Below are 15,262 nucleotides of genomic sequence, written 5' to 3'. Positions count from 1 at the left end.
GGATGAGGCCTGTGGCCCTACTCAGGCCGGTTTCTGCTTCCCTAACTAATGCAGTCTCAGGTCCCACGCAATTGGATTGGAGCAGAAGCTGTGTTCCACTCACCAGAAGTCTTAAGTTCCTGTGGCGGGTGTTCTGGGTAGCTGGCGAGTGTCAGCCGACCCTTCGCCCTAGCTACCCAGGTGCTTTTCTGACCGGAAGAGCTGTAAACCAATTCCTAATGACTTGTTAAACCCATAGGCTACTGTACCTCTCATTCCTTATCACAAAAGTTTGTATTGCAGTTCATAGTGATTAACACAGACATCCATACTAGACAAGAGACTGTGGAATGATCAGCCCTAAATGAAACATATATACTACACCCACCTCCTTCCAAAGCTCACACTGTGGAAGGAAGAGCAGAAAGATATTAAAAGACACAATTTGCAGTACTTGTGACAGCATGCACAAGACCCAAAGCCAGACCAAATCTCAGCGTGGAGAAGGGAATTGTATATGTAACCCCACCCCTAAATAAGTTTCTATTAAAATATTTGAACAGCACAAATTGGTCTTGGTTTCTTTTTTAAGAAATCTAAAGTTGGAAGAGTAAGGAAATGGGAAGGACCTGGGAAGAGTTAAGGAAGGAGAGTGAATATGATCAAAATATGCTAGATGAAAATTTCAAGGTAACTAATAAAATATTTAAAAACAAAAATACCAATAGAAATATATAGTTTCATCTTAATATTATTTTGTATCATTATTTTAATTTTGTGAATATAATACTCTGAAGGTTGCTCATAAACTGAGAATTTGTTATAATAGAATGTTGGGAGCTATTAAGATAACTCTATTGTCTTGATCTCCAAATTGGGCCTCTCCCCTGAGAAGAAAAGGGGGTCAAAAGCAGGTTACCAATGCACCATTCAGAGAACAACCACAGAATGTTCCAGCCCTAAGTCAGCGCCAGATGTCCTGACCACACCCTGATACCACCAAGTTCATGCTTCCCCGTGTAGCTGCCAAAAGAAAAATTTCCACTGCCCCACCCCTCCTGCTGAGAAATACTTCCTCTTTTGCTTGTGCATTTAAGCCTTGAGCCTTGCTGAATACAGTGACACCTTGATGCTACTCAGACTGCTTCTGCCCTGTCATTCCTGCACTTGGTGTCAGTCTCTCCTCCCCCCATTTGGTTCTTAGGAGGTCCCCTCGAGACCCTCGAATAACTGGACCTGCTGGACGGGTCAATAGAATACCAAAAGAAATCTGAAAACTTCATATTTAATTGTTTTCAGAACCGTTAAAGTTATTTTTCTAAATTTCCTCTTTACCTCGTTTGTGAAGCATATTTAAAAAAATAATAAGAGTTTCAAGTGAAAGAAAAGTATTCTTGCAAACTTGGTTTATGATTAAAACTTTATAGCTGGAATTTCTATTTCCTAAACAGAACTGTGATAGTAGTGGAGCTAATGTAGGCATTTATAATAATCCAAGCAAGTATTTTATCTTCATGAAATTAAAAGTTCTAGAGATGCTGTGAAGAAGACTCAATATGTGAGAGTGCTGACTGCGAAAGCACACAGCCTGAGTTTGGATACCCAACACCCAGGTAAAAATCTGGGAGACAAGGGGATGAGGGAAGGGAAGTCTGTCATGTGTTGGGGGTTTGATTTGTGCTTACAAGGAAGTTCACACTGCAGGTCCCTACCAATAGTTGGTTTGTTTTTTTGTTTTGTTTTGTTTTGTTTTGTTTTGTTTTGTTTTTTAACAGGTCAATAAAGAGCCAGCAGCCAATGTCTCAGCAGGAGGACTGAGGTGGGACTTTTGGAATTCCTGGGAAAGAGACGCAGAGAGAGAAGGAGCAGGATCGCCATGATGGGGAAGCAGAAATCAGACTTAGGAGCCCTCAGACAAGTAAGAATCCAGGAAATCGGCCCCAGGGGCCACTCCCCCAATTGGGTCTGGGGTAGCGGAGATGAAATACAGATTTAGCAAGCATCAATTCAAGAATAGCAAAGGGGAGTCCAGGAGTGACCCAGTCATTGAGCTAGTATGGCATATTAAAAATTACACAGCTTGTGTGTGTCTTTTCATTCGCAAATCCAGAGAACCCTGGTGTGTAATGTGATCATGCACTGGGAGCTCGGAGCAGTTTAATAATTTACCGCTATAGTCATGCTTGCTTGGAATCCCAGGATTTTCTACATTGAAGTAGGAGAGACATGACAATCATTGGCCCTTCCTGGCAACCATCATAGCCCCAAAGACAATGAGCTCCAGACTCAGTTGAGAGATAATTATTTCAAAGAGTTAGGTGGAAAGGGCTGGACACATGATGGTCTCTTCTAGCCTACACACATGCTCACAGACAAGACACACATGTGTGTATAAAAATGAACACATTGGTAAATATTTATTATATATGCAGGGCATGGTGGTACATGCCTAGAATCCTAATACATGGGACACTGAAGCAGAAGAGGGAATCAAAGACATCGTGGGCTGCATAGTGAGTTGCACGACTCATCTGCAAATGCAAAACAAAAGACTTGGGATTGTTAATGGACAGTATTGTCTTATTCCTTAGATAGTTGTTAAACCCAACCGATTATGTTCCAATAAGGAAAAAAAAAAAAAAAAAAACAAGAAAATGATATGTGTGAACCACATGCTGAATAGTCTTCAAAATGGTTATTATATAGGAACAATTACTAACAAAGACTAGACTTGCTAAGGATTTTAGATAAAACAGAAAAGAAGCCCCAAGTTGAGCAATCTTACCTGCCATCCCAGATCTCGGAAACTCACATAGAGTTCGTGCTTCTTGCAGGCTTGTTTTTGTTCACTGGTATTATAATCTACAGATTAAACAAAAACAAAAACTCAGGTTTTAAACAAATGACTGCCTACTAGGTATAGAGGTATATAGTTTCTGTTATGAGATTATAAGATAAGGTTTCCAGAAGATTTTGTTTTGAAGATGTAAAACAGGAATTTGAGACTTGACCAAGAATTTTGGCTGTCAATCAATTTTCATGTGTAGAATGTAGATAATATCATTTGCTTTATAAAGTTCTGAAAAGATTTCTATTGCCATCTATATTCAGGCATAGGCTGGTGCTGTAATTCACTGAGTTCTAACTTTAGCTGTGTCATTATTCATTAATCCAGTCCTACTATAGTGGTTATTTATATAAATATATGCTGCATGGTCATACAATATTTTCTGCCTAGATACTTTCAGAGGAGATGCCAATTTCTTTGGAGATCTTATTTAAATAAGTGCTGTCAATATAAAACATATATGCATAGTCACTTTAGGTATCTTCATCCATGACTAATGGAGGTACCCAGGCAAAAAAAAACCAAAAACCAAAAACCAAAAAACACAAAAACAGTCAGACAAATAGCTCAGACAACCCACTCCCTTCTCTCTTCATTCTCACGTCCAATCTGTCAGGAAGTCTCCCACACAACTTTCAATAGATTTCAAACCCACTTTCTTACAGTCTCCACCATTACTCCTGGACCAAGCCACCGTAACTAGCCAGAATTACTGTCATATCATGAGTGGTAGTCTTTCTCCCCTTGTACCCCTACAATAAAGTGCTAAGTGGGCTTTTATCAAATTAAATATACATTTGTCTGATAGAAGCCCTGCTATGGTTCCAGCATCACCAAACATGAGACATCTACAGAGTGAATACAGGCTTGCTGTGAGGTGGTCCCCTTACCTCTCTCACTCATTTCCAGTAATTCTTCTCCTCCTTGCCTTTGCTACCCATAACAGCTACCTCCTGTTACACACACAGAGTTGAATCTGGACCTCATTCAGGGCCCTGACTCTGCTGTACTCTTTTCCTGGTATTTTATTGCATGGATATCAACACAGCTGAGTGCTGTATTGTTCAGTTATTTTCAAGCACCATCTTCTGTAAAAGGGTTGTTCACTAACTAGCACGTTTAATATTGTAACACTGATGCCAACAGTCCCCATTGCTCTGATCACATAAACAAGTGATGTACATTTCACTTACACTCAGTGACCTTCTCTGCGATTGGTTACTCTTTACATGCATTACTTCTTATCTCTGTGCTCCCGTAGCATAAATCTTCACCAAGTCAGAAAACCTGCTAAACTCTGCTTCATTGATATATATCAAGTACTAGAAATAGCAATTGATACATAATATATATTTCATAAATATTTGGTGAATTAATGTACTTATTCCCTACAGTTTTCCATGAATAATTTGACAGATACATTATTTTTATTACATATTTTGCAATGTATTTTTAAGATGTTAAAATTTGTATAATTGTTTTAATAAATTAAATGTGAATGTAAAATTCTATTTTGCATCTGAAACATAGTAAAAATCATTTGTAAATGTAAAACTTTATAAAACATTTTCTGTGTTGTCTCTGGAATTCTCTCCCACTCTTTACAAATAACATTCTAAAATATTTGTATTATTTTCAATGAGAAAAAGGGAAATGAAGGAGAAATAGATAACATCCTTCAAAAAAATTTTGTGTCACTATTTCACCTTCCAACTTAATGACTGAATTGCAAATAAAAGAGTCTTGAACCAGAAACCAAATGCTGACTCTGTTATCTTTATAAATATTTCAAATGATTATTTGTTTGATATCAGTTTAGAAAATGAGATAGTATAATTTCCCTCTTATGTAATGACTGAATAAATATATGTTAATAGTGAGAAATAAAGAAAATTTTGTTTCAGTTTCTGTCCTCTCGTTTTCAGGGAAACTTCTTCCTTAATCTGAATAATACAACAGTTTTATTGAGGCAGTGTATGAGTATGTTTTTAACCAAAAATATAAAATGAATATATTACATACACACATAGATAGATAGATAGATAGATAGATAGATAGATAGATAGATAGATAATAGATGATAAATAGACAGATAGACAGACAAACAGAATATTCAGAAAATAGATGATAAATATAAACTACATGTATGGTTATTAGAATTCCATGCTTATAAAAAGGAAAATGAATAAAATTTAAAGGCCCAAATATCTCATTTCATTAATAGTTTCATAAAAAGTAAGTGATATATATACACATATGTATACACACATGGAACAATGGATTCTTGTTCCAAGATTCTGATGTCATGGAGAGTTATACCTGTATGCTTATTCTGTCAGAAATAAAAATTAATGGGCACTAGGTGAAGTAAATATTTTACCCAAATCAGCAAAATCTGTAGTTAGGGTCACTCTCAATAGTTGGCAGCGTAAGCTGCAGGAAGAAGGTCTAAGAAATGATGTTTATAGCTTTAAAAATATTGACTGGCAGCCCTTAGGAGATTAAATAAAATGGACATAATTCTGCTGTTGATGTACAGGTCTACAGATGAAGTCATGTGCCCAACCCCAGTACGCCCACAGATTGCCAAGAATCTTGACCTTCTCCTGGGGCTCCTTACCCCACTTTATAAATCACCAGACCCAGACCTTCAGGACAGGCCACATTGCATGAAGGCACATGCAACATATCTATACTCCCCTTCACAACTTCTCCCAGTTCTGATCACCCAGTTCTGATCTCCCAGTTCTGAGGGATTTGTGCCAGACCCCTCTTCAGGCTCAGCCAAGCCCACACATCCTGTATATGGGGCAAGCCTGGTGAGTCTGCCTGACCCTATCCTGCCTGTACATTACTTAATTTTAAGACCTGAAATCACAAGAAGAGCCTGAACCAGCCTGATGAGCCTGAAATATATCTTTCCAAGGCTCCAGGTTCAGACCAGGTGGCACAGCCTAAGCCCCAGCCTGGCATGCTGTGCCCACATTAAATATACAAACAGCAAAAGACCACATGACTAGAGCTCATATTAAAAATAATATGAAGGATAAAGACACCACCTCCACTACCCCACCAAAAATCCACCAACCCTCAAGAAATGTTCTCCAGCGAGAATTATAGATGAACCCCAGGATATAGAACTTTAAAGAAAAGTCATAAACTTTATCAAAAAATGAGAAATTTAAGGAAGACGTAAACAGCTCAGTAAAATTATAAAGAATAAACTCAAAGTGAGAAAGTACCTGAAGGATTTGCAAGGAAACACAAACATAAGTCTGAATGAAGTGACTGAATTCACAGAAGAGAGAGAAAACATTGTCAAGAACTCAAGCTGAAATGAAGTTGTAATTGAGAAACTAAATCACTCTACTAGAAAAGTCAAGGGATTCCATCCATCCCAGTAGAATGGGTTAAGTAGAAGACAGAGTAGGACTTGAAGATAAGTAGAGGAACTAGAACAAACTAGGAGAGAATATTATTTTTTTACTCATAGGAAAGGAACATACTGGAAATGTGAGATGCCAACAAAAGACAAAATCTTTAAATTGTAGATTAGGGAGAATAATCACAGGTTAATGTCAAAAACTGGATCTTCAATAAGATTATAGAAGAAAACTTCCATAAACTAATTAAAAGAATATTCATAAAGATGCAAGAAGCACACAGAATCCCAACAGGCATGCCAGAGAGGACCCTGTGGTAAATCATAGTTATGTCACAAATATACAGGAAAAAAAAACAAGAAAGATTCTTGAAAATTTCAAAAGAAAGAACACAAATCGCATTATAGAGGAAAAACCTACTAGAAAAACACAGCTAATTCCTCAGTGGAAACTTTTAAACCCAGAAGAACCTGAAGCAATGTATTCCAAGATCTAAATATCACAACTGTCAGTCAAGATTACTGTGCCCAGAAAAACTATGTGCCAGCATTAAAGGAAAAAGAAAAGCTTTCCACGGTTCAAATGGGCTAAGATATTCATAACTATCAGGCAACTCAAAGTAAAATGTGGAAGAAGTACTTTGGACAGAAGAAAGGAATAAGCAAAAGCAAGAGACTATAGAAATTCCCATAATTACTCAGACACAAAGTGTGACTAAAACCAGCAAAAAACAAACAAGATGACTACAACCAACACATACCTTTTGATAATAACTTTAAATATTAGTGGCCTTAACCCTCCAATCAAACGGCAATGGCTATTTGAATGGATTTTTAAAACTTTATCTTTCTGTTATCTCCAAGAAACTCAGATTGAAAGGTAGACAGCATCTGAAAATGAGAGGATGGAAAGAAGAATTCCAACACAAAGGGAGCAGGAATCAAACAAATACTACTCCTAATGCCTGGCAAACTAAACTACAAATGGAAATGTGCCAGTGTAGAGAGACAAAGACACTTCATTCTACTTAAGGGAACAATTAACCAAGAAGACATTGCAATCATATATATATATATATACACATATATATATGTGTGTGTGTGCATATACATATGTATATATACGTATACGTATATGTGTATATATATACATATATATATACACGTATACGTGTATATATATATATATGTGTGTGTGTGTATATATATATATATATATATATATATATATATATATGCACCAAGCTCTGGTAAAAACAATTTCATTTACAGAATTTACTACTGGAATTAAAGAAACAGATTAACATCAAACTATTAACAGTAGTAGGTGACTTTAATATCTCACGTTCTCCAATAGATAAATCATCTGGATGAAAATTAATATCATAATTAAATGGTATACATCATATGGAATTAACAGATATCTACAGAATATTCCACCTGAAACCCAATGATGTGTGTGTGTGTGTGTGTGTGTGTGTGTGTGTGTGTGTATTTATACACATAAACATATCCAGCAGGTCACGGAAGCTTCTGTAATAAAAAATACATTCTGAGACAGAAAACAAATCTTTAAAAAATTCAGAAATTTTGAAGTAACTCCATGTATCCTATATTGACCATAACGTAATAAAACTTGAAGTGGACAGCAAGCAAGTCTCTAGTTAGTGCACAAACCCATGGAAATCAAAAACATCATTTTGAGTGACGAATGGGCCAAAAAAGAGTCAAGCATAAAAGCAATCAAATAAATGAAAGTTAAAGCTACTTGAGATTTTATATCATCCCAGTCAGAATGTCAGGCAGTGGGTAGAACTAGAAAATAATTTTTACTGAATGAGCTAAGCCAGACTTAGAAAGACAAAAGCCACATGTCTTCATGTGAGGTTAAGTTCCTGGCTCCGTAGCATCACATGTCTGTTTGATAACCTGGAGAAACCAAAGAAACTCGGAGATCAGAAAGGTACCACAGAGGAAGGAAGAAGAATCACTAGAGACTGAGGTAGCAGAGCAAGTAAGATGAAGGATCTAAGGAAGGACTAAGGAAGTGGTAATGTGGTGAGTTCAGAAGGAATGGGAAGAAGGAGGTTAAAAAAAATCACACTAAAGGTGTTTGGAAGAGCCATAAAGGAACATACTATTTTTTTTACTTTTTCCTAAAATGCATACCATTGTATATTTACATATAGATGTACAGTTTACACTTGGTCCAACAATGCTCCTGAATAACCTTAGTCTGTCTAATACCATTCGTAAGAAACCCTGGTTTGAGTTGTTGATCAATCCAATTATACTCTCAGATGCAAAGATTGAAGGTAGCCTTGATGTTGATAACACTACACATGTAGGACACAGGACTTGGAGGATACAAGCGGAGTCTGACCATAGACCCACCTCCCTGGAGACTAACTTTCATAGTCCAGGATGGTGCTAAGTAAGCTGCCAATAGAGGAATTGCCAACAGTCTCACCCAGCTGCCAAGCCTATAAGTCACAACAACAAACATCAAGGCAAGTTATTCTCAAAGGTGCAATAGTGGCACTGGTAGCAGCAACCAAAAGCTGTCTGATTGAACTTAAGGCCCATCCAACAAGAGGAACACCATGTCTGGTGCCGAAAACCTAGTTAAGGGATTAGTGAGGTCATGGATATTAAGAGGAGATCCCAAAACCACCAGTTTACTAAACCAGCATACTACCTAAGTGCATTCAAAATACTTTCCTTATTCATACAGACCAGAGTAACTTCCAAGCCTCACCAAAGAAGCTTCCCTTTGCAAAAGATAAAGACCATTACAGAAAATCACAACTTATCATTATACAGAGAAGAACTGACCCTGGGAGCCCAGCCTAACTGGATTCATCTCCAACACCACTCCTACACTTATAGATGGCTCGGGCAACACGGAAAAAGAGAAGGCAGAAAGATTGTATGACCAGAAATAAAAGGAGAAGAAGATCAGGGAATCCACTGTGTGATTGTCTCCTAGAAACTTCCTTGACAGGGAAGCCTCACCCATTACTTAGCTGCCTATCTCAGAACAAGCACAGTAGACAGGTAACATGAAGCAGGAAATCTCTCACAGAACCTCCACCCCTAAACAAAGTATTCCAGGTAACTGAGGGATACTGAGAGCAGAAGGATCTTCCCTTACAGATAAGGCTCTAATAGAGATAAGGCTCTTAATTGCCTAGCCAATACCAAATGACCATCCCTAAAATCATGCGCTTGCAAACAACACTGAATGGAATCGGAGACTGAATTTTCATCTGTTTGTGTGTGTGTGTATTTGTGTTTGTATTTGTGTGCATGTGTTGATTATAACAAAGAAGTGGAGGTCAGGAATTTGAGATGGGGTGAAAAGGAGAAATGGGAGGACTACTGGTAAAGAAAAAGAACTAAAAGAAATTATATGTTTGTATTTTAATAAATAAAAATATATTAAAATTTAAAAAGAAGTCATGATAAAAATTACTAGTAAGTTCTGGTGCAACAGCCAATACTACAAACAATACACTAACTTACTTCAAACATATTTCCCTGGCATGGTTTTAACGGTAGTAGCATTGGAAAAATAATGTCAAATGTTGAAAATATTAAGTACTTAGGCAAATTTTATAACTGATTTCTAGAACAATACAAATTTAATTTTTATTTAAAATATCATTCTATTTTTTACCTAAAAATAATAATAATAAACCCACAATGAAATAGAAGTGGGGGAGTAAAAACCCTGAGATCTATATAAACTTTTAATGTTCTGAGCTCTGACTATTGAAACAGCAAATGAAGAGCTGCCATCGGAAGCCATGCTGAAGTCTGTGGTCTGACTGGGGTCATGTTAATCTGGGTGGCCTGAACTACAACCTGAGAGGGCCGTGTCTGGGCCTATGGTGTTATTGCAACTTGGGTCTGTGTTGATGTCCATGGTCTGGGTTACCACCAAAATCCATGCGGATGTCCGTGGTCTCTGCAGTGTGAGACCATGTTGACGCCCATGGGTCGTGCTGCCTCAGGGGCCACATCGATGTGAATAGCCTGTACTGTCGCCTGAGGTCAAGTGGATGTCCGTGGTCTGGGCTGTCCTCAAGGGCCTTGCCTGGGTCCAGGCCCTACCACATCTGGGGGCTATATCCGTGGTCTGTGCTGAAGAGTAACAGTCTAAACAGGAACCCATCTTAGAGAACTTTTAGAAAGTGTGATAAGCATGCTGAAGTCGGCTCCCCACAATCGGTGACTTCTGGTGGGGGTGTAGGAGGAAAAGGACTCAGCTTTACTTAAAGGGCAGGCCACTGAGAGTTTGACCGTGCTTCAGAGAGTATATGGATAACACATATTGGACTTGTTTTGGTTTTGTTGTTGTTATTGTTCACTTGTCTTTGTTTTTATTATTATTATTATCTGTTTTTTAATTTTTAAGTTTTCAGGGGGAGGTCACAAGGGAGTAGGACAAACATGTAAGGACTGGTAAATGAGAGTGATTGAGGTGCATGATGTGAAATTCCCAAATAATCAATAAAAATAAAATAGATATGAAAAAGAAAAGGCAAATGAAGATACACTGGGCTGAGTATATAAATGGAACGATAATTGACTAAATTAGGGAAAAACAAACAAACAAAACAAAAAACTTCCATATATCTATCAACAATGTTGCACTTAAGAGTTATCAAAGATAACTTCTAGATGATATATAGTAGGTATAGTTGATAGAGTAATGGTAGATAGATGCAGATATCTATATGTAAACATATTTTATATAGAGAGATTCAAAACAGAACAACATTTAAGCATGACAACAGTTTAAATTAACTAATATGTTGAAATGTTTTTCTCTTTCAAAGCAAATGATATTTTTTAACTTTCTCTTTTTAGTTTTCAAAAAAGAAGTAAGCAAATAGAGAATTAGGACAAAAATTAATTTATTCACAGAATATGATAAATATAGCCTAATGAAGCTCAAAACAGACTGTTCAATAGGGTGACTTTCACATATTCTTCAAGGAAACTTTTGATAAACCTAAAAAGAGAGTCAGGTTGCTACACTATGTGAATTACCAACTTGAATGTGTACAACATGCCCCAGAGGGACTGCTGCTTTCATTTATATAGGAATAGATGTGCTTTGGAGGGGATTAATCTGTGACACAAAACAGTAACCAATAAATTAACAGCTACCTGGAAGGTTTCCTTAATTCTGTTTAGCCAAGCATCCCTGAAACCACACCAGTGGCATCTACACCTTTGAGTAGCTGTACTCAACCTATGGCCCACAACCCCTTTGGGCATTCAATGACCCTTTCACAGTAATTATTTATCAGATATATTGTGTATCAGATATTTAAATTAGGATTCACAACAGTGGCAAAATTAGTTATGAAGTAGCAATGAAATAACTTCGTGGTTGGGTAATATGAGGAACTGCATTAAAGGGCTGCAGCCTTAGAAAGGTTGAGAACCACTGCCTTCGAGGCTGCTGACATCAAATTCTATCTACAAACTTTGGATTCAAACTAGCTGCTAGATTTCTCTAGACAAACGCTTCCCAAATGTCTCCATTCACTGTTTGTCCTTCTGGTCTCACTTTTGATTCCATACAAACTCTGAGTAGTTACGATCAACAGTCACCTAGTGGTCATATCCCAGACTACACACCTAGTAAGTGATGCAGTCAGTATTAATGGATAGATGATAGAAAATGAAATGTGCCAATAAGAAGCCAGGGTTAAGTAATGACATACTGGATGTGCCAGAGTAATTGCTTGGGAAAGATTGCTAAAACCTTTCACAATTCACAGAACAATCAATTTTAAATGTTAATTTCTATACAGATCATCTAGATTAGAAATATTTTTTTATATGTAGCATTGTGGGGGTTTTCCTTTTTTTTTTAACTTTTCATTGATTCTTTTCATATCATGCACCTCAATCTCACTCATCCCCTCTTGTCCTCCTAACAACCCTTCACCCATGCAACCTCCCCTCTACAGCAAAACAAACAAACAAACAAACAAACACCCTCATGGCAGAAGCCATAGTGTGTCACAGTGTGTCCCACAGTACACCCCTTTGTCCACACGTCTTCGCTTGCAAATGTTCATTGCATTGACTCATAGGTCTGGTACATGGCCACTGGCTTTTGCTCCTCTGTCAATACTGTAACTACACTGGGACTCTTGACAGATATCCTGCTGTTGCCCTAGGTTATGGGAGATTCTGTAGTTTTGGTTCTATAGGACCAGCCCCTTCATGCACCCCCGCAGTTCATCAATGGGGTAGATGTTGTGTTGGGGTGGGTCAATTCAAAGACCTGGATCTGGGCATGAGAGTTATCTGAGCTGCTCACCCTGCTGGTCTCCCTCTCTCATGCCCTAGGGGCTGGCTCATTGACATCCAGGGCCAGCTCTACTGTGCTGCCCAGGTGAGGAGCAGGCCTGCTCTCCCAGGTGCTGAGGCAGGAAAGTGGTAAGACCAGTTCTCCTGCTCTGGTGTCTTTGAGGTCAGTTCTCCTCCCTGCCATTGGTAGCAAGAGGCAAGGGAGGGACATCTCTCCCTCATCCAAGTCACCACAAGGCAGACAAGTGGCACACTCACACCCTCCCCGCTGGCTCACACGCACTGTGGGATTTTCATTCCAGTGTTAATTTTAGAGACTTCACTCAGAAACAAGTAAAATGTTCATTTAAAATTATATGATTACACTAATTCTAGTTTTATTAAAAATACTGTGACATTTTAAAAGAATCCGACCATTTTGCTAGGAATATGACTAAATCACATCTAAAATACATAAGATATCATTTATGATGGTTTTTTGGCGATGTATTTATAAAGCATCCTAGATAATTTAATTGAGTCTAGTCTCTTGTTTGGATTGATATGTTTCAAAAGGTATGTTTCCATTGTATACATTAGACAAGAGGTAATACTTACTTTATTTGAGAATACATGCAGAATGTTTGAGTTAGGATTAACTGTATGAGAGAACAACCCTGAGACACTATCAAGGCTTTAAGCAGGACCACCACATGACCAGATCCACTTTCAAGGACTCTTAGTACTAAGCATGTGGTAAAATGTTTTCCAGAGTTCTGGAGTGAGCTGGGACTTGGCATATTTCCTGTTAGCTTTCACAGACTCTTAATACTCTGCTGTTTGGAGTACTTTATGTAACTCTTGAAACAACATCATGGTCCATGGGTTCCTTGAAAACCTTATCAACCTAAAGCCTTTGTATCCTCAAGAATGGCTGGCTTAAAATGTAGCTAATGTCTTTTCTTCTTTCCTCTACCATCCAAATTTTAAAAAAGAGAGAGAGAGAGAGAGAAAGAGAGAGAAAGAAAGAAAGAAAGAAAGAAAGAAAGAAAGAAAGAAAGAAAGAAAGAAAGAAAGAAAGAAAGAAAGAAAGAAAGAAAGAANAGAGAGAGAAAGAAAGAAAGAAAGAAAGAAAGAAAGAAAGAAAGAAAGAAAGAAAGAAAGAAAGAAAGAAAGAAAGAAAGAAAGAAAGAAAGAAAGAAATTGGGCATGGTCAATGTGACATTATCACTATCTTCTACAGGATCCTGTTCAACCTTCTTGACAAAGGACCTGAGACTGGCAATCTCTGAAAAAAATCTAAAAGCAATGATTCTACAAATATTCATTTGAATTTGGAAGGTGGTTTTCCAGGCGCAATCATAAGTATTTGGTGGGCACATACTTTTCTAGCCTCTCCTGTAGGATTATGTACAGGACAGGGAACATTGAGAAGCCCTAAGGAAGGACTCATACTTTTCTCCTTAGCCCTCCTTCTGTCTTCTCCCTCCCACACTCACTCCCTTCATGCCTTCTTTTTATCATCTCTCTTTGTTTCTCTACTCCCTTTCCTCCTCCCCCCCTCCTCTTTTTTTGTTTTTACACAAACCCTAGAGAACTCAAGTTGGCTTGGAATTCTGGATTTCTAGCCTCAGCCTCCTAAATAATGGGATTACACAAGTGCCTCACCATGTCCAGTATAAGACTCTTTGAAACAGGACAAAAGTGAACTAAAATAGCCAAAATGACCTGTCCTGGATTTTGATTCACCTATGCCAAGTGCTTTTTCAGACTTCCAATACTTTATGAGATGCGTTTAAAACTGCAATTTGACAAACTTCTATCATTACTTTCTTTAACGTGCCTCTACCCTGTGTTCGTCAGGGAGTCTTTGTTCTATCATTTATTATAAAAGCCTGGTACTATTATAGCATCTATTATTTATATTTGGATAATTTTACATTTTCCCTGGCATTTCAAGCCTCACAAGTATCAAGTGTTCTGTTTATGTTACCATTCCCTCTCTTTCAGCCCCACCTTTTAACCCAAACCCTTGGAGGCTTTTCCAGTCTGCTTGATTATTACCTATTGAAAGGTTAAGTCTCACAGAAAACCAGCTACTTTCTTATTATCAAAATATGAATGAGCTTCAAAACCATCTACCACATATTTTACAGAGATGCTTGCCAAGGACAAACTTTGCAAAAAAGAAATATTAGTCTATATTATAATAAGCACATACACTAAACGTGTTGGGAAACTGGTGAAAAGGCTCCTGACTGCTGCTCCATATGTTTTATTCATCGATGGTTATAGAAGGACATTTGTTACTTTGTGGTCAAGAAGAGAAGATAAATAGAGTTGGCCCACATGGAAAAGGGCTTTGATGATTCTGGTTGCTGGAACCTTCTGCCAGAGTAATTATAAGCTTGACTAATAAGAGCATGGCTGTCCTTTGTGCTTTCCAGCTTCCTCAAAAATTATTGACGATTCTACTCAGTTTTAGAAAACTCCTTTCTTGATGCACAGTGCCACATTAAGTTAAAAATATTCCAGTCAAATTCAGAAACTTTCTATCTGAATATATATATATATATATATATATAAATATATATATATATATATATATATATATATATATATATATATAAACTTTGACAAGGTAGTAGTTGCAAGAAGAGAGAGGGGCTTAGACTATTTTTCTCCATTTTCATATTTAGAGACTATAGTTTTTGCCAAACTAAATATTTTGTGAGGGT

The 15,262-nt window shown here is 37.5% G+C and overlaps 1 protein-coding gene across 1 annotated transcript in view; it reads right to left on the bottom strand.

The window, feature by feature from the left end:
- Window positions 1-15,262, bottom strand: part of Bmp5 (bone morphogenetic protein 5) — a 124,092-nt gene that overhangs the window by 8,977 nt on the left and 99,853 nt on the right. The window contains exon 5 of the mRNA XM_021172253.1: window positions 2,765-2,841. Coding sequence (XP_021027912.1) covers window positions 2,765-2,841 — 77 coding nt within the window. The remainder of the gene's footprint in view (window positions 1-2,764; window positions 2,842-15,262) is intronic.

This window comes from Mus caroli, chromosome 9 (assembly GCF_900094665.2).
Source record: "Mus caroli chromosome 9, CAROLI_EIJ_v1.1, whole genome shotgun sequence".
NCBI lineage: Eukaryota > Metazoa > Chordata > Mammalia > Rodentia > Muridae > Mus > Mus caroli.
This window is presented reverse-complemented; position numbering and strand designations above follow the sequence as displayed.